The sequence below is a fragment of the Python bivittatus genome, unplaced genomic scaffold (genome assembly GCF_059951505.1).
Source record: "Python bivittatus isolate LINGU-HERP-01145 unplaced genomic scaffold, Pbiv_v1 ctg000570_np1212, whole genome shotgun sequence".
In the NCBI taxonomy this organism is placed as follows: domain Eukaryota; kingdom Metazoa; phylum Chordata; class Lepidosauria; order Squamata; family Pythonidae; genus Python; species Python bivittatus.
Genome location: NW_028277097.1, coordinates 22473274 through 22497939, shown reverse-complemented (window position 1 = coordinate 22497939; position 24666 = coordinate 22473274). Strand labels below are relative to the sequence as shown.

The window sequence follows — 24666 nt, the reverse complement described above, 5'->3', positions numbered from 1 at the left end:
TTCTGCCAGAATCTCACCTGGGAGGAGGTGCCCAGTGTCACCATCCTTGGATTGGAGTTACTTCAATCAACACATTCGTCTTCATAGGCTGGGGGGAAGGGCAGTAGGTTCTCCACCTTCACCTCTGCTTCCAGGTAGTTAGCCTGACAGAGACTGCCTGTAGTAGTAACAGTGGCCTTTGCTGTCTGCTGGATAGAGAGGTTGGTAGTCGGCACCATTGCAGCCATGTTTTGGGCCTAGCAGGCCCACTGCAGGCCCAAGCAGGGTGATGGTGACCATCAGCCACAATCTGATGCAGTGAATGGAGCTATTTTTTGAACAGATTTATGACAGGGAGTCACTCATATGAAAGTGGACTGCATTTTCTGCCCATGTCTGACCAAGTATTGCTATCTGACTTCATAATACTCAGGCCTGATGATATAGCTACAAAACAAATCAGAGGTGAAAGCTGCAAGAAACCAGTGCTAGATTCCCTAGGGAAAAGAGTTCTTGCTATCCAGGAGGGTACAGGGTGCTGAAATGTATGGTGTGGTGGTTACTGTATTGGACAAAGGCCAAGGAGACCCGGTTCACATCCAGATTCAGCCATAGGAGCTCACTGGGTGATTTGAGAATAGTCATTCACAGCCTAACCCTAACCTACAGGTTGGAGGTTATAGGAGTAAAAAATGAAAGGGGAAGCCATTGTCTGAGTTTCTGCAGAAGGAAAGCACTAGAGGGGTTCAGCAGAGCATAGACCCAGGAATTGCAAAGCTTTTGTTTACCTTTCCAGATTTCTAATTTGGGGCTTCCAGTGTAGACTGAATGCAATTCTGGACGGTGGCCAGGTGTTAAGGTTCATGGTAGGTCAAAATCTGAGACAGCAGGACTAATGTAAGCTTTCTTCCTTGTTGGGTGCTTCTGCAAGTTCTTTGAAGATTACAGTATTTAGAACAGAGCTCATCCACAAGGCCCCTCAGAATCCAAAAAGCCAGTGGATCACCTATCTCAGGATGATGACTGTACACATCAACAACATCTTTCAAACTGGAGGGGTCTCCAATCTGAGGTCATATCTGGCTGTAGCCAAATATATGGCTAGCTACTCAGGAGAGGCAAGAACTGCTTAGCTCTCTACCAGCAAGTTATTCTATAGGTTGGCCTTTCCCAACCTGCTTTCCTCTAGGAGTTTTGGATTGCAGCACCCATCTCTAATCAGCCTGAATCAGGAGCAAGATGCTGTATTTCCCAAATTGGAGGTGGTGGGTGGTGGAGGGGAATCTGCCATTGTTCATCCTTCTTTGCCCCAGAAACATCTGCGCCTGCCTGAATGTGCATGTCTGCAAACTTCTGTACAGCTGTGACTCAGTGCAGAGTTGGCCTCTTTTTTATTTTTTGATAATCTTGCCCATCTCTCTCTACTTTTGAACCATCTTTCTCAGTGAAGAGTTCTTGAGCTCAAACATTTACTGATAGTATTATTTTCTTAAAAAATTACCCATGGAAGGGTAAGACTTATTGTCTTGCTGGGGGTGGGGGGCAACTCAAGATTGGTACTATGTAGGAGAAAAAGCAGTCTGGGGTGTGAGTTGTGTTGGTCTGAGCATATCTAAATATGTCACTGAAGGGAGCGATCTAGCAAGTAGAAGGAAGTCTGGATTCATTACATTTGACTACTGAATCTAGTGTTTTCACAATACACAGAACCATAAACTAACCAAACAGGCTTGGTTTTATGCATTGTCCAAACCCTACAAAAACCATATTACGCTTTTGCAAGTTGTGTAAATGTAGTTACTGGATCTTTAGTTGACTTGATTAAATATGGGGTGTGCTAAGGACATGATAAAGATGTGCAACGTGTTTTGTTCTGAGCCATTTCGAGCACAAAACTTCATACAATGCCCCATTCTGAGTGCAAAATGGCTACGTATTTCAGCTATTCTAGAAGTGGTATAAACTCAGGACAGCTCCTTTTTGAACTCAAAATCCTCCCAAACTTTCAGGATGGAGCACTTCATTCTCAGGCACAAAACATGTTGTGCACGTACAAATTTAATGTATCTTTCTTGGGTATTATTGCTCTTGGAAGAATTTCTGTCATTTTTCCTTGGCAGCTATTCTCATTTTGGGTGCATCGAGGAGACCCCATCTTGCTTGAGTGTCAATCCCCTCTGATATTTTTAGTTTGTGGGAAATGTCAAACTCAAAATTTCACTGCAATTTTCTTGCCTTTGGAGGTGCGTTGTTACGGTGATCCTTCTGGGAAGGGAAATGTCGGATCTTTCAGAAGATTTGTTTATGGTGCCACTGTTCTGATTGTTGACCAGGAAGGGGGCATGTGCTGGTGACAAGAAATTATTTTTTTACTACTTGTTAAAAACACATTATTGGCGGTTCCTTTACTTACAGCGCTGTTGAACTTGCATGTGCACCTGTGTCAGCTGCGCAGTAAGCCAGCAGATTCGCTTCCCTCTGCATTTTGTATCACAAAAGCATATCCAATTTGATAGAAATTTCCCTCAGCAGCAGCAGCAGCAGCAGCAGCAGCAGCAGCAGCAGCTTCCTGTAGATCCCCCCTTCCCAGTTCTGCCTTGAAGGCCCACTGTTTTACTCTGGGGGGGAGGGTTGTCAGTTCTTTTCCAATATGACCCCCATCATGCATGGCTCTTCGAACTTCTGAGCTCTTCAGAAGCAGGTGCCAGCCGCGGCTGCCTTCAGCTGGGGCTGCTAAACACGGCACTCTTGTGAATTGCTCTCGGCCTCTTGAGGTGCATTTAATAACACCTTGAGGCTCCCCGTCAGCTTCTCAAATTGACTTGCGTGTGACTTGCTTGTTCCGTACTCTCCCTTCTTTCCTTTCCTTCTGAGCCGTTTTAAACTGACATTTTGACAGCCTCAAATGAACTCGGTTTGCAAATGGTTGGCAAGGTTTTTCTCTCTTCCCTCTCCTTGAGCTAACAAAAATTTCTGCTTAACCCACTTGTCACTATCTCTTCAAACAGCCAGGCTTACCTGCCAGCGCAGGATTGGTTTATGTTGATGCTTGTAGCTTTTGAAGAGGAAAAAACAGCATGCAAGCCACTTACTTGGACAATGAAATGTCCCTGGATGGATCTGCAGAAAAGTGGGAGTGCTGAGTTCCTGGTAGATGCAAATCTGACTTGTCAATAAGTGCCGTATCTCTGCAACAGATGGATGCCATTGCCTATTGTTGCATCACAGATGTCTATATAGTGGATTTATCTCATTACGACCTCAAATAAGCTCAGAACCAGCAGCCGCTGATGAAGGAGACATTTGTTCTTAGAGCCTGCAATTGTTCTTCTGTTATCTAACAAAACGGGAAGAGTTGAAAGTCTTGAGCCCCTGTTTTTTGCATAGGATTTGTCCCTGGTCCTGAAGTGACCAACCCCTCTGCAGATATATCCTGCCACACTTGCAGATTTCTTGGGTTATCTGGGTATCCTCTGCTTGGAACACGATCACTTAAAAAATTACCCCAATATCCTGCAAGAGAATTAGCAAATACAGTGGGTAACACACGATTCCCTTTTCCAGTTTGGGCAGAAGAGCTTATTTCAAACAAGGTATGTACAAGGTAGAACAAACTGTAGTAGCCTTGCCTGGAGATGAGCTGAAGATGCAGGTGGTGCACATAAAAGACAGGTGTAGCACCATGCAGCTACCATCTTGACTGTTTTGACCTCACTCTGCAGACACCTCATAAAGGTGGGTTGGTGTAGCAAGAGAGGACCCTAAAGAAGGCCTTTCTGAGACTTCTCCCAGCCTCTTGTCTGAATAGATGGGATCACTGAGGCTTTGTCCTTCACCAGGAAACTTATTCTATCTCCATTTTCCTATCCTGATGGTGGTGGAAATATTAAATGTCTCAACCTTGGCTGGTGAGGTCATTCTATTTCCACAAATACCTTGCATTAAGATCTCCTGGAACATCTGGGTCTGTGCATTGGAGAGCAAGGCCTTACTCTTCAGACTTAAAAAAAAATTCTTATCCTTGATCTGCTCACAAGTTATTTCTTTGCTCCAGACCATTTAAAATTGCTTTAAAATCTTTTCCGTATGGGTGATTAAAAGCCCACTCCCCCATGGCTTCTGTCTTTGGCTAGATGCTAGTTCCATGGTTTTGTTTCTGTCTTTTCCCCATCTCCACTGTGGCTGTCTTTCAGCTCGTGAAGAGATAATCTCCAATATTTGTGCGGAGTCCTGTGATTTGCAGATAAAGCACCCTCAGAGGAGTATCTCAGCTAGGTTTAGGATACTCTCCATACACACAAGCTTTCTCATGATCTTATTTCCCTTCTCTCCAAGGACTCCCGTTTCTCTTGTGACCCAAATGGGCCCCTGCCCTGCTCTATCCTGGGGTGGTTGGGAGTTTTGAACTGAGCTCTGCAGTTTTCCTTTGGCTTCTGTTGCACCTCCAAATGAACCATCACCCCAGTGTTTCTCAACCTCAGTACTGTAACTTTAAGATATGTGGACTTCAACTCCCTGAATTCCCCAGCCAGCCATGAATTCTGGGAGTTGAAGTCCACACACCTTAAAGTAGCTGAGGTTGAGAAACATCGCATTATACTTACAAGAGTGCTTCTTTTTTTTTTCTTTCCAGGACCACCCAGAGAAAATGTTAGATTTGACTTGGTTGATCTGTTCTTCACATTGCTCCTGTGGTGAAAAAGATTGATTTTTGTTGGGAGCTTTTCCCCCTTTCTGTTTGGCTTGCTTTTTTTTCAAAAGCTATGCTTTGGGCTGTAATCTTTTCACCTTGAATCTAAGCCCCGCAGCTGCATGGCGAGGGAACAAAGCCCTTTTTTATTCTGCCAATCAGCTGGAAGTGGTGATGCGTAATGAAATGCAAGCTCAGGAAATGTATTTCATAGCGTCCTGGAACGTAAGAGCGGGAAGGGATCTTGGGGATCATGAGTCCAGTCCCCTGCCTAGTGCAGGAGTCCAGGGCTACCGCCTGCTGGACATATTTATTTTTTTAATCAAATTGATAGAGCCACCCAACTCAACCAGCTTTGGGTGGCTTTCAGTAAAATAAACGCCAGTGCAAACCACCATCCTGCCAACTCACCCCATCCCAGTAAGATAGCAAAATCAGATTAAAAAACAATAACAACAACACAAAACCAAACCAAAAGGAGCCAGGTCTGATAATAAGAAGACCTCTGAAAATAATTCTCATTCCAATGCCTGGGGAAAGAACCAGGAATTCCAGGCTCCCTTGAAGGTGAACAGGTTTGGAGAAAAACAAAGCTCTGTAGGAATGCCGTTCCAGAAGGCAGGGGCCACACTTCCCGGGACCCGTCAGGTGGCATTGCTTCAAGGTTGGGGCCCAGAGCAGGCAGATGGTCTTACAGATCTTACAGGGCAGGCAGATGGTCGTCTAGTCTCTACAATGTCCAGTGAGGAAACTCCCTCACCTTCCAAAACAATCTGTTCCACACTCTATTCCAGCCTCTTCTTACTACTGGGAAATTCTTCCTAATGTCCAACCAAAATCTGCTTGCTTGTAATTTAAACCCTTTGTTTCTTGTCCTTACTTCCGGAACAACTCCAAACAACGCTGCCTATCTTTTACGTAGCCATCTTCAGATACTTGGAGATGGATATTGCATCTCTCCACAGGCTTCTCTTCTCCATGTCCAGTGCTTCCAGCCCTTCCACGTAGGTTTTTCCTTCCAGGCCTCTTCTGGTGGTTCTCCTCTAGACACACTCCAGCTTTCAGTGTTCTTCCTAAGAAAGTATCCAATATTTAAATCAATATTGTACAAAATCATGTTCTTCCTCTTGCACAAGGCATCAGTATTGCATTTTATTTTGTTACTTCAATGCATTTTGAAGACTGGTGAAATGTTACATAAAAACAAATGTAGCACAGTTTTTTCCTCTATTATCTCACTCAGGGTGCAATTATTTCATTTTCCCTGGACCATTTTCTCGCTGTAAAGTGAAGATTGCTACTGGGGCATCATATAAATCAGCAACCTTTCATTCTTGTTCCACTGCTGTGGATCCTAAGGAAACTAGGTAGCTTTTGTGATTTTTTTTCTCTTAGAATCAGGAAGGAAAGGCTTACTGAAAAACAATAGTTTATCAAATCCTTTGTTTTTTACAGAATAAGCCAAATTCAAGTTGATTTAACCATGGCTCCCTGTAAAATATCACCACTACATGCTTCATGATCTCAGGATGATCTGTTGATTCTTCTCTTTCCACACTGCGTTGTGGTGTCTTAAAAGTTGAATGTTTCAGCACAGTGAGGAACAGCAACGTTCACAGTAAAGACAGATTCATAGTAATGTTAGAAGATGCTTTATTAAGGATGAACTCTGGTTTTTCAGTTTTCCAGCCATGGACTCAATTGCATTTGTTTCTACATTTTCGAGCCCTGTTCTCCTAACTTTTCCTACTATCTAAACTTTTGCTATTACTCTAAATGGATTCTCAACATCGGAGTGATGTAACGGGTGAGTAGTAGTTGAGCCTAATGACTAACTAGTTGAGCCTGGCAAGCCACTCTCAGCCCAGGTCCAGGGGTGATGATGCCCTGGCAACCCACCAAAGGTATATTTGGCTGGGGGGCTATCTGTTGGGGGTATCCACTCACTTGCATGCACCCCTTCTCAGTGTTCTGAATTCTTCCATACCTTTAACCTTTTTCTTCCCCTCGTGTGCTAGCTGAAGATTGCCTGAAACCAATTTCTTAATTAGGGGAGGGGGGATCTTTTTCAGGATCACTTTTCTCTTTTTTGCAATTCCATCCCTGGGTGTTATTGACTCACGTTTCCTGTTCCCCAGCTTGCTAGGCAGGGTACACTGGGAATGGGTGGGCAGTAAATGACCTGCAGTTAAAGATTGATGGTGCCTTACAGAATGCGCTAGTGAAGGTTAGAATGAGAGGCAAAGTGCTTTGGAGTGTCTAAAAGACTGTATGAGTGCTGTTACTGCTAGCAGGAGGAACTGCTGCTGTGGATTTAATAAGGTGTTGATAGTAACCACAACCCCTTTGCTATTCCAGTCCTGCACATATTTCTGTTGTCCCCCTTCATTTTTCTGAGCTGTACCAAAGTACCTCTCTGCTATTAAAATTTCCATAAAACTTTATAAATAAAAATCCAACATGTTAAATATTAATAAAAAAGCCAAATCAAACCCAATATGGAACTTTCAAAAACAGTTCTGCATTGCGAAAAGTTGATTCTTAGTGGTTTAGCTGAGAAGGATCTTTATTTTGATAAAGCTTCGTGACTTGAGGTTTCCTCCTCTTTTTTTTTTTTGGGTGGTAACTGATTTTACCTAAGATGGGCAGGGTTGCTCAAAAGAAATATGGGGAAGTCTCTGCCTAACCAATATGAGATGGGAAGCCAAGGACAATCCTGTAAGGCACCTCAGCGTGAGAATTCTGTGGTTGTTTGAAAGTTGCTCTGCCCTTAATATACCTCCATCAGCAGTATTAGCTATTTTGGGCTCAAGTGCAGTGCATTTGAAAAAGCTGCAAAGCTAAGAGTTTTTGTCTTGTTTGTTGCTCTTTAAAATAAAACAAAACAAAACAAAACAAAATAAAATAAAATAAAATAAAATAAAATAAAGCTCCATACTCCATTGCCCCACTGGAGGGAGTTCTTGCTTCATGCTATCTTCTGGCTCTTGTAAGGGGAATGTTGGCCTGGCAGCTTTGCAGCTCCTCTTCATAGCTGTGACAAAAATATTCTGGGTGAAACAGACAAACATTCGGCCAGTTTCCTCCTTCTTATCAGTACGGAGGAGCCAAGAACCAGGATGCTTGGCTTATCTCCTCTTTTCGCTTCTCTGTGGTTGGGCGTGGCAATGGGGGATATGAGGCATTTCTTTCTTGCTTCGGAGTCTGCAGCAATTTGGGGCAGTGGTTTTCAATTTTTGCTCTCAGGATTTCAACCCAACAGAAATAAAGACAATCATGGCTCTCCATCAAAGTGATCTCAGAGCTTGGGAAGAAAAAACCTGGATGATGCAGAAGGGCTCACAAGTACAGGTTTGCATGCTGTCTGTAGCCGGCACCAGACAGGAACAGCGTTGCTGTATTCTGAACCAGCTGGCTTTTTAAGGGAGAGCCTTAACTAACCTGTGTTACGGGTTCACACATAGGGGCATGCAAGACCTAGTGCTCCTAGGAAAGAGGGTTGCATGCCATTGATAAAAAGCTTTTCTGCTCCTTTATGGCCTGAGCTAGACATGCTCCCTAGCTATAAGATGTGGATACCTTTGCTCTCCCTTGTGCCCCCCCTTGTGCCCCCTTCATCATCTCGTCTGGCCACATTGCACGTGCGGGTTTGGGTGACTGCTAAAGAGAATGGCTTAAGCAAGAACAGCACTGCTCTGTCCTTCCCCCCGCAAAAGCTTATGCCAAGACAGGTAGCAGGAAGGTACCTTAGACCTGGCTGTGAAATTTGCTACCAGTAGATGTAGTCCCAGCTGCCCATGGGAGGTACGGGGGGGGGGGGGGGTTCAAAGGGATTCAGCAGATGCCTAGTGTATAAGGCTATTAATCACTACAGGTCACGATGACTAATTTGTACCTCGAATATCAGGAGCAGCCAGGAACAAGGAGCCATTGTGTTTATACCTTCTTGTCAGCTTGCTGTAGGCATTTGGGTAACCAGCTTGAGAATTGCATGCCAGACAAACCAGGCTTTAATTTGATCCAGGATAGCTATCCTTGCACTGAAGTGGTTGCTTTCTGGCAGGCAACAAGGGCGAACTACCTAATGGCCCTTCAGTTGCAGACCCCTTGCCCATTTGTTGAGGGATGGCTGCTGAGATGGACCGTCATCACTAATAGCAAGTTCATACCTTTGAATATGGTCAGCCTGCCATCTTGGCTTGCCAGATGTTGAAGCTGATTTTTGGATAAGGGATCCCCAAATACAGCAAGTTATAGAACAAAGCCTGTGGCAGCTGATGGACAAAGGAGCCGGGGGGGGAGGAGTAATTAAAGTTTCTCAAAGGGCAGCGTTTGGGGTAGCAGCCATTCTATCTCCATGCCCAACTTCAAGGGCAGCTCCATGGGCCACGAGAAGAGTCTAGAGTGCTTGATTTTTATAGGAACGTTAATTATACGTTATAAAGCAGCAAAGCATGGCATTCGTAGTGTGATGAATTTCATTATGAATGGCCTTTTCATATTCTTTATCTCATTATATTCAGTCCTTATGACCTGGAGTTCGGCTAAAGTTATTGTTCAGGTTAACTTTCATTTAGCAGCTGTCCTAATTTTAAAAGCTACAGTATATGATCTTCAGATTTTTATGGAGAGACGGTGAATTTATTGGCATGTGCTTTGCAGGACAGTTTCCAACTGGAAAGATTTCCAAAGTGTGTACAGTGGAAACAAATACATCCATTTCAGAGGAGAGATTTTGGCATGTTTTGATTCGCTCAATGGTCTTTCCTATCTCATGCCCTAAACAGATTCCCTCGACACTGATTCAGCTATCGTCTCTATCCCAGTGGCATTGAAATCCATTGCTCTGCCTTGGCTTGCGTACTAACATATTTCTTTGAAGCATAATCTTGGTTGTTTAGCCAACAGCTCAATGTTGCTAAAACACAGCTTCTTATTTTTCTTCCTAAAGCCCTTTGCTCTTCGATGTTGCAACCATTATATTCATTCCTTCTCATCTTGGCTTCTGACTTGACTTAGTAGCTCTGTTCTTTCATCTCCTTCACTTTCTGTTAGATCCTTTTGAACTTTCATCACTGGAATGTCAGAAACAACTGGCTTCTGCCCTATTCAGCTCCCTCTTGAGGTTGCTAAATTTCTCTATTATCTCAGTTGTTTATGGCAGCCTGTCACACTCCTGTTCAATATATAACTTTAGGGTGGTACCCAGAAGAATCCATATACAAAACTCTGGGTAGTGAGCTTTCTTAGGTGACTGATAGCTGTTACGACCTGTGAAGGGCTCCTTTCTAAAATTTCTCACTTCTTCCAATAATTATTGGACTCTTTATGTCTTTCCTATGGTAGTATTTGAATTCCCCTTGAACTGGAGAAATTGAAATCAGTAGTGCTCCTAGAGGGATGTCAAAGTCCAAGCTAACGGTGGTAGAACTGAGAACAATTTGGATCTGTTCATATTCATTAGTTGATGGAGTAACTAGCAGTTGTAATCTCTTAGCAGCTTCTCCTATAGGGACTTCTTCATGTGCCAAAACTTTGGAATGTACACTGATAACTGCGAAACCTGTTGGAACTGCTTGTTTCTGCTGGCCCTCTTTATTGTGCTTCAAAGCCTTGCCCTCCAGTTTTATAGTAGTTTGTGCATTCAACTGACTTGAACTGCTTCCATATATTGCAATCTTAGGAACTGATTTGGCCATACAGTGTATGTTGAGACCCTTTTGTATTTCATTATTGGTACGTGTATGTGTATATGCAGTCTTCATAGAATCATAGGGCTGAAAGGATTTTGGAGTCCTAGTCCAACCCCCTTCCCACAGCAGGAATCCTCAGACCATCCCAGACAAATGGCTGTCCAACTTTTAATTGAGAACCTCCAGAGATGGAGCCCACACAACTCCAGGAGACAAGGTGTTCCACTGCGTAATACTCTCATGGTCATGGAATTCCTCCTTATTTTGAGTTTGGGTCTCCCTTTGTAACCCTTTCACCCATTGATTTTTGTCCTGCCCTTGGGACCTTTGGAAAATAAATCCACATCCTCTACCCCGTGACAGCTCTTCAAGTATTAGTCTGATAATTTCTGTTAGGTTTCCCCTTAACCTTTTCTTCTTTAGACTAAAGTTACCTAATTCTTTTAACTGTTCATAGGATTTTGCCTCCAACACCGCACCATCTTCATCATTCTTCTCTGAATTCTTTCCAGTCCTCAGTGTCCTTGTATTGTGACAACCAGCACTGGAAGCAGTATTCCAGATGTGGTCTGATCAGTGTAGCATACAGTGAAACTATTACTCCCCACAATCTCAATGCTCTACCTCTGCTGATGCAGCCTAAAATTGCATTGGCTCTTTTGGCAACTGTAGCACACAATTGTCTTATGTTTATTCTGTGGTTTACTAGGACAGCCATAGTCTTCTCACAAGTACTACCGCTAAGACAGGTACCACTTACCTGGTACATGTGTTTTTTCCTACCTAAATGCAAAATCTTACATTCCTCACCAGTAAACAGCATTTTGTTGGACAGGACCCAATGTTCAAGTCTACCAAGATTCTTTTGAGCCTTGAGCCTGTCATCTGTTAGCTGCCCCCCACAACTCATCCCTTCTCTCCTCTCATCTAAGTCATTTATGAAAACTTTAAAGAAAGTGTGGGTTGAGAGATTAGGAGTTGCCATGATGGGAGGTCAGATGAAAAAGAACAAAAACCAGGACTATAAAGAAAGGAAATATTTGAAACATGAGCTGGTCCTCATGTTTAGTAAGATACAAGAACACTGTTGGGAAGCAAGAGCCAACAGTCACATGGCATCTGAAAAGTGATCATGTTTCTAGATTTAAACCAGCTGCTAAACACATTTCAGGGTAATGATAGCAATACTCAGCTAGTTTCTGGGGCGGCTGTTGAAAAGTGCAGAATAAGCTTCACTTCTGATTTAGTTTAACTGCCCTTTAGGGTGTGATCTGAATGCCAAACTGGGTATTTGTAACTATGATTTCTTGAAACAAGGCATCTTCATAGGCTGCTTTATAGTCTCCTCCTTTTAACTAACAATGGGTTAGAATAGTGCAGACAGCGTAGCAAACTGCAGTCAACCATGTATAGAGGCAGAACGGTCTCTTCTTCCATACCTTCCTCTGAGCCGACAGAAGAGAAGCACGTGTTCTTTCCATATTCAGCAGCGGTTTAATGCTCTGCCTTGATGAGGCCAAATGTGACCTTACATGGAAACTCCATGGAACTGTGAAGCCACCCAGAGAACGAGAGCAGAGCCATCTGAATGGCTGCAAAGTTGGGATTCAGACTGGGAACTTTTCATGGAGAAAGTGGTACCGTCAACGCAGGCAGTTTTCCCCCCGAGGGCCAGACAGGGTTTTCCAGATATGTGGGCGCTGCATTTGAAGGACTGTTTTCATACCTGCAACTTGACATTTACATGGCGTTCTTTTGTGAAGGCTGACAGCTCTGCTTGCTGGAGCGACAGCTGCCCTATGCTGCTCCGAAGGAAAGGCCATGAGTGAATTCCTGGCAGATCGTCCTGCTTAAAGTTTGCTTCAGCATGAATCTCTGCAGACCTGGAGCTGGAGGGATTTTCCCACCAACGCCCACCTGCTGCTGCCTTTGCCTTCTGCAGTTTCTTTTCCAGGGAGGGGGAGAATATAATTTCTAATCATTAATCTATTAGGACAGACAGTTAGGACCTGCAATTGCCAAAGAGGGGATGTAAATATGACTGAGCTTTTGCCATCATGAGACAAGGCTTTAGAAGGGATTAAAGAATGGAAGACTCCTTTAATTTCTTTAAATGTAATTTATCTTTTGGGGTGGGGCAAGATTTGGGTTGTGTATGGGTCTAAAAAAGGTATAAAAGGATTACAGGTAGTCCTCGCTTAACGACCACAATTGGGACCTCACGATCATTGAGCAAAGCAGTTGTTAAGTGAGATGCCCATGTGACTGCTTCACTGAATGACTGGAATTGGGCACTCCCTGTTGTGGTCATTAAGCGATCTCCGGAGTCGTTAAGTGGACGGAGTGAAAGGGCTACCTGCTGAAGGATTTCAGTTCTGTACGGAGCTGAAATCCTCCCGGCAGGCAACCCTTTCGCTCTCAAACATTCCTGCAGCCTGCACGGAGGGGAAATCCTTTGTGGGGCTGGAGGAACAGAACTCAAATCTTCAGGATTTGAGCTCCCCTCCATCCCCTCCGCTTGCAACTTCCCTGCCAGCTTCCCCACTGACTTTCTGAGATGCCGGCAGAGAAGATTGTATATGGTGATCACATGATCATGGAGTGCTTGGCAACCGGTCATAAATGTGAGTCAGTTGCCAAGCGCTCGAAATGTGGCCATGCGACCACGGGGGACGGCATTACTTCGAACCATTGTTAAACAAATGGTCGTTAAGTAAGGACTGCCTTTAGCTCTGTTTCCCAATTTAAATCCAGTATGTGGGGTTGTCAGGTTCCTTGAATGAGCAAATCTGGGGTAATATGACTCAAGTTTCACCTGCATTTATACTCATTTCAGTTGGGGGCTTGGATATAGGAAGAATCCTCAAGTAAAAAAAAAAAGTCAATGCATAGAGAAAACTAGGCTATTTGAGAACTGTTCTGGGCTAGCTATTGTCATATTATATGCAAAGTTTATTTTTTCTGCCTGGAGATGCGTTTTGCAGTGTTTTGCCCACCTTATAGTATGAACGTCTTTAATGAGAATTAGGTTATTGTGATCACTTGGTAGATGATTAAATTTACACATTACCTTTTCTTTTTGGAAAACAAACATTCGAAAACATAATTAATTCTGGAGAGGATCTGCAACAGAAAATAGCATCACTAGGAAATGCTGCAAAGTCTGCTTTTGCAAGAGCCAACTTGGTGGGTAAGATAGACCGGCTGTATTTCCTCTTCTCTCTCTCTTCCTCCACTTTCCATTGTAGATACCCTGGACCAGTTTGTAGTGATGGAACAGGGAGCAAAGCAGAAGAGTTCTGCCCATCTAAGAGTTTAGCCGTTGAGTTGTGAAAATGGTCACACCTCCCTCGGTGCCTGGCTTTGCAGGAATAAGGGTGTTTCCAGCGCTTAACACGTGTAGAAAGGAAGAGGCTTGGTGTGTCTGTCCAGGGGTGGCATTCTAAGATGTTGATTCCATTTCTGGGCAGGCTCTTCCCAGGAAGCGTCGTTCTTGCAGAAGCTCTTCCTAAGGCATGTGCCGTTCCCTAGCGTTGTAGGCGGGATGATTGTTCACTGCAGAAATCCAGCCTCCCTTCACCTTGCTTCAGTCCTCTTTCCTCAGGCAAGATAGAAGCTGTAGAATAGCAAACAACCCCTCACTCCATAGTGACTTAATCTGACATCCCCCAGATGTGTTATGGAACATCTCCTTCCGCAGAGTTGCTGATTGTTTAGAAAACAGAAATGGGGCTTCCTCAGCTATCGCTTCTGACAGCGGTTGAAGATCAGGAACAGAACAATGCAGCCAGTTAAAATCCAGAGGGAAGCCCAACCAAGGCAATGTGTGAGTTGGAAATTGTTGTGCTCACAAGCATGTGGTTTCAGGGGTGATATAAAGTAAAATTTGAGCGGCTGTCAGAAGTCTTCTGCTGCTGCCCTGGTGTTTTTCAGCTTCCACAGGCTTTGGTTCTTTGGCTGCCTCTGATCAACCCTACCAAAAGTACACCAGCGACAGGGTTCAGGGGAAGGGGGTTTCTAAATTCAGCTGAGTGCGAAATACCAACTGGGAACCCTTCTGAGAGTTTAGGAGGGACGATGGTGGCAAGTGCTATTCTGTGACCAGGAGCAGAAGATGTTCAGAACTGCCAGGGAAGCGAAGCACATCAATAGCCCCGTAAAATGCCTTTGGTGGATCTGGTCTGACATTCTGCTAGATTGATTCATCAGGATGTGCTGTTCGCAAATGAGTTAAATTCCATCATCCTTGGCTGGTTTTAATTTAAACATGATTTTAGCCACCTCCGAGCAGACGTTGGTTTAGTGTTTTGAAAAAATGACATTTTCCCCCTCTGCTAAAGCAGACTAATGAAGCTGTATTAGTGCCCTAACTTGAGCAGTATATAAAGATTAGTAAATAAGACCCCATTAAAAATACTTATAATGTAAGCAACATGGGTCCCAGTAGCCTTTCTAATGTCCATTAATGCTTATTCTGAGGATCAGAGCTCATTTTACTGAGCCATTTAGTCAAACTGTGCGATTATTTAGAAAGTTAATTCATGCATACTAAAATCAGGCTTAAGTAATGCAGAGGGTAGGAGGTAAAACTCTATGGAGATGATAGTCCTTTTTGTTATTTAATGATCAGCCATAATTAACTTGCAAATTTGAAATAATTAGAACAAATTAAAGGTATTTAACTTTGCCTCCCTAAAGAAAAATTCAAATTGCACCAAATGCAGTTTTAAATTATTCAAGTCTCCGAGGTCTGTGCTGGGTTTTCTACCCCCCCTTCCCCCCCTGTATAATGCTTTTTTCTATGACAGGAATACCAATCTGCTTTTTGTCAGAATGCTTCCTATCAAGTAATTGTTCTTTGTGTCTAATAAATGACAGCTATTCTTCTTGGTAAAAGTATTTTAGTCTCTGAAGACTACATCAGCATTTCCGTGGCATTTTAATTCAATAAAACAAAAGGTTAACTTTTTTCTCCTCCTTTCTCTTCTATCCCTTCTATCCCCCCCCCCTTTTTTTTTTCTTAAGGAACACAAATCTTAGCGAGGGGGTCCTGAATGGCTCAGATTTGCCATTCTGGCTCAGAGGCAAGGTCTGGCTATGAGGCAGCAGAGGAAATCAAGTTACGAGTGGTTGATTTTGGCAAAGTTTAGATAAAAGAGTGTGGAGGTATCTGACAATGAAATTCTCTTTTTCTGTATTTTACCTCTCCACTCTGTTGTTAGCTATTGTTCTGGGGACAAGGCGGAGTGTTCACTGCAGGGAGGCTCTGTGATTCTTTGTATATACAACAAAACAGCCTTCTCCAACCTAATGTTCCTTCTGATCTTTCGGACTACTGCTGCATTCTGGTTTAGGAAGATGATGGGGTAACCCCAAACGTCTGAGGGGATCCCTAGGTTGGAGAAGCCAGATTTAACCGATTATCATAGCATAGGTGTCTAAATGATACAAAGCAAAATAAAAAAAAAGAGTTGTTGGGAGTTGGGTAGCATACAAATTTAAAAAATACTAACAATAACAACAACAACAATAAATCCTCAAGGAACCAGATTAAAGGTATCAAATCCAGTGTAGGAACACAAATCATGCAGTTTATTTATGCGATTTATGTTATAGTCAAGACCCAAGCTAGACATTTTCTAGCCTAAATTGGTTAATTAAAAATTGGGTGAAATCCCTCTGAAATCATGCAGCCTTTCTGGGCTTGCCTTGTGAATGTCCAGGACATCCTCTTTGGCCAAGGTGATGGGAAAGAAGGAATTTGTTTACCGTTTTCCATAACATTCCAGTGTGGCATCAGACCTGTTCAAGTTTTCTATGGTCCTGGACAAAGATGTCTCAGGAAGAGTCTTTTGGTATCAAATGAATTAAAATAAGGTGGCAGAGATAAAGGTTCTGTAGGCAGGACCCACGGCTATGTAAAGCCCAAAGGTTTTGAAATCATCTCTGGAAGCGTCTCTTGGATTTTCTTTCAGTGCTGGAGGCTTGGTGCTGGTGCTGGCTACCAGCTTGGCTGGCTTCCAGGAAACTTTGGACCGGTTCATGGAAGTCATGAGAATCCATGTCTATTAACCTTTAATGGCAGTGGGACTGCCTCTGAAGGCCATCTGCTGGGAGACCAGTGGGCTTCCTTGTACAGTTGGTTGGCCACCGTGAGAACAGACTGCTGGACAAGATGGGCCAGGGGTCCAATCCAGCAGGCACAGCTTATGGTCTTAGGTTCGTATGCTTATGTTCTTAGACTCGATTTAGACATTATGTTAATTGCCCAAATGCAATTATTATGGATATTTTTATAATGGAAACAGTAGCCATGGGGATGCCTCCATAACCTCTGGACCAAGGATGAGGGCAATGGTATCTGCAATTATAATTCTCCCTCCCTGCCACCATCCTGACAAAAGTGCTTCCCCATAGCTGCTCTTTGGGAAGGGACCAGCGGAGGCTGCCCTGGAAATACAAATAGCAGCTTCGAGAGCAGAGATCTTGTGGCAGAGAGAAGGAATTTTAACTTGGTGCATTAATTGCATCTATGGATTTCATATCTAGTTTGGCCCTATGTTTTAAATAGTTGCTGTATGTCTGTGTGAGTATGTGTGCATGTGTGGTGGTGGTGAGCACTCTTTGCATCAGGTGGGAGGGATAATCCTAGCCAATATGTACCCCAAATTGTCAGTGTAATGGGGAGGCATTTGCCCTATCTCTGGAAATATCTTCCTATGCTTATATCTTAAAACTCTGCAGTGTTAGTACCCTTGAAATCCACATTTGGTATTAATTCTTTTCTTTCCTAACTTCTGGTCCTTCAGGCTTTAGCTCACATTAAGAGCTGAAGGGTCAGACCCCAAGGCCTTGTTAGCAGAGCTTGTTATGCTGTACAGATTTTTTTCATTTCGTCTCCATCCAGTCCTTTAAAATTAGCAATTTAATTTTTTCCCCTCTGCTACTTGTAGTGCTACTCAACCTTGAATGCAACGTTGCATCCTAAAGGTAACCTTGCGGCATGGAGAGAAGCCATTGGGTCGTTTCAGTAGAGGAACTTCCTCCCACTAATTGTAGCCAGTCAAATGTCCACCTCTTCAGAAAATAGCGCTATCCGTTCTCGTTGAAGCCAGTAACCCCCCAAATAACAACGGGGGTCCTAAATATCTTGAAATGATGCTAATTGGACTAAAACCGGTGGGTGAAAGAGAGCTTTGCTTCTCACCTTTTCACAGGTAGAAGCAGGTACAGTATTGCAAACCAAGGGAGCAAGATGGGCTTTTCCAAGAGAAGTCTTTGAGATGACTCCTACACCTTCCTACCCCTGAGCCTAGCCCTTCTAAATAGATGGGGGCTTAAATTCCATGCTTCCCAGCTAACATGGGCAAAAGGCACATTGATGGGGAAATGAGGTTGTAGTCCAACACATCTGGAAGGCGCAAGGTTGAGGAAGGCTCATCTCAGAGACTTTTTGATCGACTGAAATACTTTGGTTATCAAGGTGTATAATACCTTCTCACTGCAAACTCAGTCCTTGAGTACCATCAGTTTAAGACAAAAGGATGTTACAAACGTGAGGGAAGCTATCCGCATGTTCGGGGAATCATGTTTCCAGAACATCTTCCCCCCTATTGTACTCTGAGCAATTCATAGCAAAATAGGCTTGACTGTGGCTTCTTGAACCATTTTCAAGTCAATGAAAATAACCCACATTTTGAATGAAATCTTTGTTCAGTATAAGGATTCTAATTATTAGTCTGCCTTGCAGGATTGTTGGAGAGATCACTAGCTATGGTTGCTTAAACGCTTTGCACTGTTGAATCTCTGATTATTCAGATTCCGATTCAAAATGAGTACGAACAGTGTCGAGGTCATATGGAAAATGAGCAGCCTCATTTTTAACCCAAGCCATCACTGTGCCGCAAATTGCTGATGGGTGTGTGTATTGTTGTGTACTACTTCACTGTGCTTATCCAACTGACTATTTTAATGTAAGTTCAGTGGTAACTTTCTGTGTTAGACTGAAGATGAGAACCTTAAAAAAAGAAACCTCTGATTCACAGTTTCTTCTTCCCTTTTCCTTCTCTTCCAGTTCCCCCAAGTTGGATTGTGAAGATTGTCTTTTAAGGACACCCTCCAGGAAAGGCTGCAGAGCACCGGAAGGCAGTGAAGGGATCCATTCCGGGGCAAGGAGTGTGGGCTTCAATAGTGATGCAGATGGCGCAACCCTTTGGGACGGCACAAAAAAGGAGCCTGTAAGGTCCAGACGAGGTGAGAAGTGTTTCTGCTCCTCCCTGCCTCTTGTTCAGCATTTCCCAGATCTCTGAGCCTGCGCTTCTCTGAGTTGGTCATGGGAGCCACCGGGTGGGATGTCAACAGTCTCTTTGGATTAGCAAGCGGGTTGGAGATATGAAGGACCTCCAAGGCAGCAGAGCTAATAGTGTGTCCCCTCCCCCCCAATTAAATAACCTGCCCCATTTAGTATGGAATGGGTTTTCTTAGTTATTTCAGGTTAGATTGTCACCATTAGTAAGCTGAGAGGGCAACCTACAGAATTGCCACCCTCCCAGTTTTGAAATGTGCTTTCAGCAGATGATCTCCAGGTTTCCCATACAAAGCAAACAATTACTGATTTGTGCAGTACAAGAAAATGTCGTGAAAGGGGTTTGTTTAAACTAGAGATTAGGGTACATTCCATTGAAGCACATATTGGCTTATTGACAGTGCTGGAAGCAAATGTGAGCCTCAAGGGGATGGGTGGGGTTACAGCCCCTCTTTATAGGCTTATGCAAATTAGAATATACCAGTGATTGGATATAGCAGCCAGGTATAGACACAGCTAGTGTTTGATTGGATATAATGCATCATGTTGCTAGTGTGTTTGGTGAGGCCATTAGGGTATAACTATGAAATAATTGGGTGGGACTACAAAGTCGTTTTGAAAGCACAAAGAGGCAGTTATTCCATGAACGGAGTTTCTTTCTAGAGAGTTTCTTTCTTCTCCTTTCCCAGGGCTCTGCTCACCCCCTAGAACCTTTTCTCAGTTTATCATTATCAGCATTCCTTGGCCTTCTCAGTGGTTTATGGCTGAGCCAAGGGTGTCCTCGGGGTATAGCCAACGAAGTCAAGATGGTGGGCATGATGATGCAAGCACACAAAAGCAGGTGGAGCTTTGATCACATCATTGCGGCCACCGTCTTGATTTTTTTTACCACCCCTGGCTGAGCTGACAGATTTAGTTTCCCTGGAGAAGCGGATTTGGGATAGAGGCTTTTACCTTGACCCCTAAAACTCTCCCTCACTTGCTTACTTCCTGGGCCTTCTATGCCACTCCAGTCCATGTGAATAAATATCTTCTTACTACTCAGGAAATACTACTACCTTACTATCTTTCTTACTACTCAGGTATTCCCTGAGTATCAATGCAGGCTTCACTGAGCCAGGTGGCACAGTTTTGGTCCCATTTATCTCCCCTCTGTTTCACCTATATGTACCCTTGACTGTATACATGTACAATACTTCCTTTTAGACCCTGCCCTACGTTGGCTTCAGCCATTCAGGGCTCTCTGTACAGCCCAAGCTTTGGCTCCAAGCTTTAGCTACTCTGTAAAGTGGTTCTTGCATTTTTGTTAACAGTTAACAAATGCTGAAATGATGGACACAATACCTGATAGAATAGCAAATTGTGAATTAGTCTAGAGTTTATAAATTTGCTACAGTCAGCATATAGACATAACTAGTGTCTTCAGAAACATATCTCCTTTCCCTTCCCAAATTTAAGATGTTTCTATTTGGTTTGACCTTCCATTATAATGATGGTAAGTTGGCTAACTGATAACCCTTGAAATGCCTGAACCTTAGTGGCCCGCTTGCCATAATAAGTAAGCATGTCCCTGCAACTTCCATCATTTCTTTTCATTACCTGGCTTACTGGCCACCATAGAGTCTCAATTGGATGAACTTTAATTGTCTTAAACTTACAAGAAAAACATGGCTGGAACTGAAATGTCAATTTTGGCTTGGAGGCAATTGTGTTGGCCTGTCTGATTTGGACACAAATGAGGAAATGAGGAAGGAATTGGAGTATCCAAAAGAAAAGTGTCACTGAGGATGGCCCATTCCTTGTGTCCAAGTCATAATTTTTCTGTGTTCTTTGAAGCACTGCTATATTGACAATTACAAATGGCTCACCCTAGCTGATAGCATCAGCCAGCAGGATTTGTTTATGTATTTTTCTGTATTCCCTGCTGCCTTAAATGCGTTAAATACTTGTATATAGTAATAACAACTCTTACTGTTTTTATTGTTATTTATAATTCATTACACCCATCCAACATTTTCAATGTATTACTTATTTAGTTCTCTCTCTCTCTCTTTCCCTCTCTCTCTCTCTCTCTCTCTGTGTGTGTGTGTGTGTGTGTGTGTGTGCAGGCATGCCTAGGAGATTCAGCAGGTATTTCTATCAAATCAATAATCTAGACTATTACAATCTCAGCATTTGTGAGCAATTCATTTATTCCTTTGCAAACTCCATTTTCCAGTCTGTTTCCCATTTAATCTAAGTCTAATTGCATTTAAATCAGACCTAATTGCATTTAAATCTTGTTGAAGTTGTCCTCTTATTTTATTCTGCACCAATATTCTGTAAGGAGAGCCATGCTGGGTTAGACCAGAAGTCTAACTAGCTTCTGCATTGGCCAAGCAGAGATTCAGGAAGGGCTTGAAAGAGCACCCTGCACCGTCCTCCAGCACCTGGTACCCTGAGTTCCATGTCCACGCCACAGCGAAGAAGAGCACGGCGAATTGTCATTTTGTTCAAATTTCGTGGCATAGCTTGCATGGTCCCTTCTCCCTAGGAGGGAAGGTGGAACGAATCACAGCGGCTGCGTCCCCTTGGAAAACCGTTTACTCTGTGAACAGTCTCAGCGCAATCGTTTTTTTTTTTTTAACAAGGGATGGGGCTTTGTGTGGCCTGAAAACTGAGATTGGGAGCTCAAAGAGATGGGCAGGTTGCTTTCTCTGTTGACCTAGCCCTGTCAGTCCTTCAAGAAAGATGATGAAACTGCCCCTCATCACTGCACAGGGAAAACATATGCCCCTTCTGGCTGTTCTTGTACCGTAGAATCACACGCCATCGAAATCCTGCCATTTGAGGAATCTTGAAGCCCCAGGTTCCTCCATTCTGCATCATGAGAGCCACTGGCCAGATTAGCACAGGAACCCAGAAGCTGACTGGTCCTCAAGATGTGCCCAGAGATATGATTTAAGTTCAAGTCCACCCCTGTAACGGTGATTTCCTCCTGCAGAAAAATCATAGAGCACATCTGCTCACCGGTCACCCACCTGCCTTTGCCCTTCTCTGCAGGTAGATGGGGGTGCACAAAATAAACAAAGGTAATATGTTTATTCTTCCCCAAGCCCTCAAGATAGGGCAGGAAAGTGTCAGTCAGATGCCTAAGGCCTTGCAGTGGCCTTAGAAAGAAATAGAACGAAAAAAAGAGGGGAAGGGAACGAGACATGATTTTCTAGCAGAAAAAAGCCATTCCAGGAGTGGATTTTTATGGTGCAGTCTTCTAAATGCTCCCCACCCACCCCCAATCCTAATCTTTGGGAAACCAGCATTTTCTAAGCCACATATGTCTTTATAGCGAATATTCTTCCTGCTTTTGGCTCAGCACGTCCACTTTAAGAGCAAAGTAAAACACTACTTCTTGTGTGCCAAAAAATAAACAAATTGGAGAAGTCTTGTGCTTTGCTGCAAATCCTAACCTAATCTTTGGGTCGCTCATGAGCTCCCTCTCCCTCTCCCTCTTTTCTGTTTTTCCCCCCCTTTCCTTTTCTCTCCTTTTAAACTTGTCCACGAGTTTGCAATTTGTGTCAGCAGAAACATAAAAAGAAAGGGAAAATGTGTGCAGCTCTCTGAGGAACAAACCAGTTGCGTTATCGGTTAAGACTGTGGCCACGTTTAAGAAAAGAGAGAAGCTTTTGCTGCGAAGAAACTTTTGAAAGGTATCATCAGAGGGGTACCCAGACCGAGGGTGAGGTTAATCTCTTCCAAAGCTCAGCTACAAAAGTTGGAAGCCGGCAAAGGGCTTGTGTCCAAAAGAAATCAATTTCTAATTTGAAACAAAATCATTTTTGACTAACAGGAGTTCAGGACCCATTACTTTTGCTCTATACTCTGCTGACATTTCAGCTCTTTCTGTAGCGCGCAGTGAATTCTAATAGTCATCTCATAACGTTGCTACACCAATCAATTTAAGCGAGAGAAAGCCGTTACGATTCTGTGAAGTTTTCAGGGGCAATTTTCACTGATGGATTTCTTTTTTCCCCCTCTCTTTCCTTTTCCTTTCTTTTTTAAAACCACCATTATTTTTTTTCTTCTTTCTACGCACACACACACACACACTCTCTCCCCTCTTTCCTGCAACTACCATGTATGGGCATTGATACCCTCTATTGTTTCATGACTCCTCTATGCATTTACTTGTGGATTAAGTACCTGAAAAGTCGGTTGACCTTACTGCCCAATTCTTCTGTTCCCCTTTATTGCCGACTCCACTTTTGGAGCAATCTGGTAGTGAAATTATAGGCAGGTAAATGTTGGCTTGCTGTCAGAAGTGTGATTAGGAATAATTAACAGATGGCCATCTCCACTTCCATTGACAGAAGGTTTATTGAAGATTCTGGACCAGATCCACAAGGTGTTCCAGTTGCGAGGGTGTGTGGTTCTTCTTTTGTCTCATGAATTTCATAGAGGATCCCATGCCATGACTTGGAATCAAATATCCTGCTTCCCTCTATATCTATAGTAATATATATCTTTCGGGGGTGACTTCCAATGTCATCTCAGTTTTTCATATTGGACAGTAAGAAGAGAAGAAGTTAAGAGAAACAGAGGGCTTACTTGTTTGAATGAGCAAGAAGTCCATTTTGCTTATGGAACATTGTGGTGTGTTCATAGCATGCTACATCCGAGTAACAAATCAAAATTGCTGTGTTCACCAGGGATATCTGCAAGGGTGGTAAAAAATGTCAAGATGGCAGCCACAACCTAATGATTGAAGCCCTACCCTCTTTTTTAGCGCATGTTGCATATATAAAAGGGTTGTGGCTTCAGTCACACAGTTGTGGCTGCCATCTGACTTTTTTGAACCTCCTTGCGGACACCCCTAGTGTTCACATCTAACCTGCTCTGACCAAACAAATGAACCATAAGTTGGCTTGCCATGATGGCCTGGCTCACCCAAGATAGGAAGACAGTGCCTGGTTTCCTACATCAGGCTGAACCACAAACTATCCAACCCCATGTTAATTTAATTTAATTTAATTTAATTTAATTTAATTTAATTTAATTTAATTCATTGTATGAAGCCAGCCGTTGTTTTCTCACTTGAATGAGGAAACCATTGCATGTGACAAAATTGGTCCAACTTCTTTATATTTGTTTTCTATTGTTGGTTCCTTGTTGTGCAACCTAAAGAAAAGTCACATTCTGTCATCTGAGGAAGTCTCCCTACCACCACCTTCTTTTATGGCTGTTTCAGTGAAATTGTCTTCTGTTATTTATAAAAAATGTCCACCGATACTTCTGTACTACCCACGGCAGCTAATAATCCTTAAAGCCAACGATATTCCAAAAGCAGATCCAGCAGATAAAATAACAGATAAAGCAGAGGTATTGTGCAATGCTCACGTCCCATAAAACAAGCACCTTTCTAAATGAGAACATTAATGAAAGCTAAAGACTCTGAAAGAGTTCCCACAATTTAGGTGTGACCTGCACAAAGCCCCTTTTTCCCTATAATTTCTGTATGAAATATTCCAAATCTGACAGAAGTCATGTGTGTGGACTCAGAGGTCCTTGTATTATGGCTTTGTGACCTCTGCTCTCATCCAGGTATAGATTACCTGGAGAAGAACCATACTTGCATGTTCCTGGTTTGCTTTCTAAATTGTGTAAGTTCTAATATTCGTTCATTTGGAATAATTTCTTGGGACTGTTGAAAAATTCTATCTCATTTTACTGTTTCAGATAGAGAGATAGAGATAGATATAGTATATTCCTTCAAGAAACCGCATTGTTTAGGTGTTATACGTTTATTGTTCTGGCTTCTGTCAAGGTTTTTACTGCTTATAGCTTGCCTGACCCCATTGTGGGAAGATCTCGTGGGCTTTCTATGAGGAATATGCAAAGAGATCTTGATTCGCTCTGTCCATATTATGTGTTATGGATTATGTATAAGGATTATGATAACCATAGGAAAAGCTCTGGATGTTTTCCTTTCCCCCAGATTTTTCTTGATGGGCTAGTTTTAGAAT

General features: G+C 43.1%; 1 protein-coding gene across 5 annotated transcripts in view; it reads left to right on the top strand.

The window, feature by feature from the left end:
* The window catches only part of KIAA1328 (KIAA1328 ortholog), a 196057-nt gene that overhangs the window by 141699 nt on the left and 29692 nt on the right, over positions 1 to 24666 (top strand). For 4 of the 5 annotated variants that reach the window (XM_007428308.4, XM_088152611.1, XM_088152614.1 and 1 more), the window contains one exon: positions 18437 to 18615. In XM_007428308.4, the coding sequence (XP_007428370.3) occupies positions 18437 to 18615 (179 nt within the window). Of the gene's footprint in view, positions 1 to 18436; positions 18616 to 20775; positions 20798 to 24666 lie in introns of all 5 variants that reach the window. The other variant, XM_088152612.1, reaches the window with a different exon arrangement.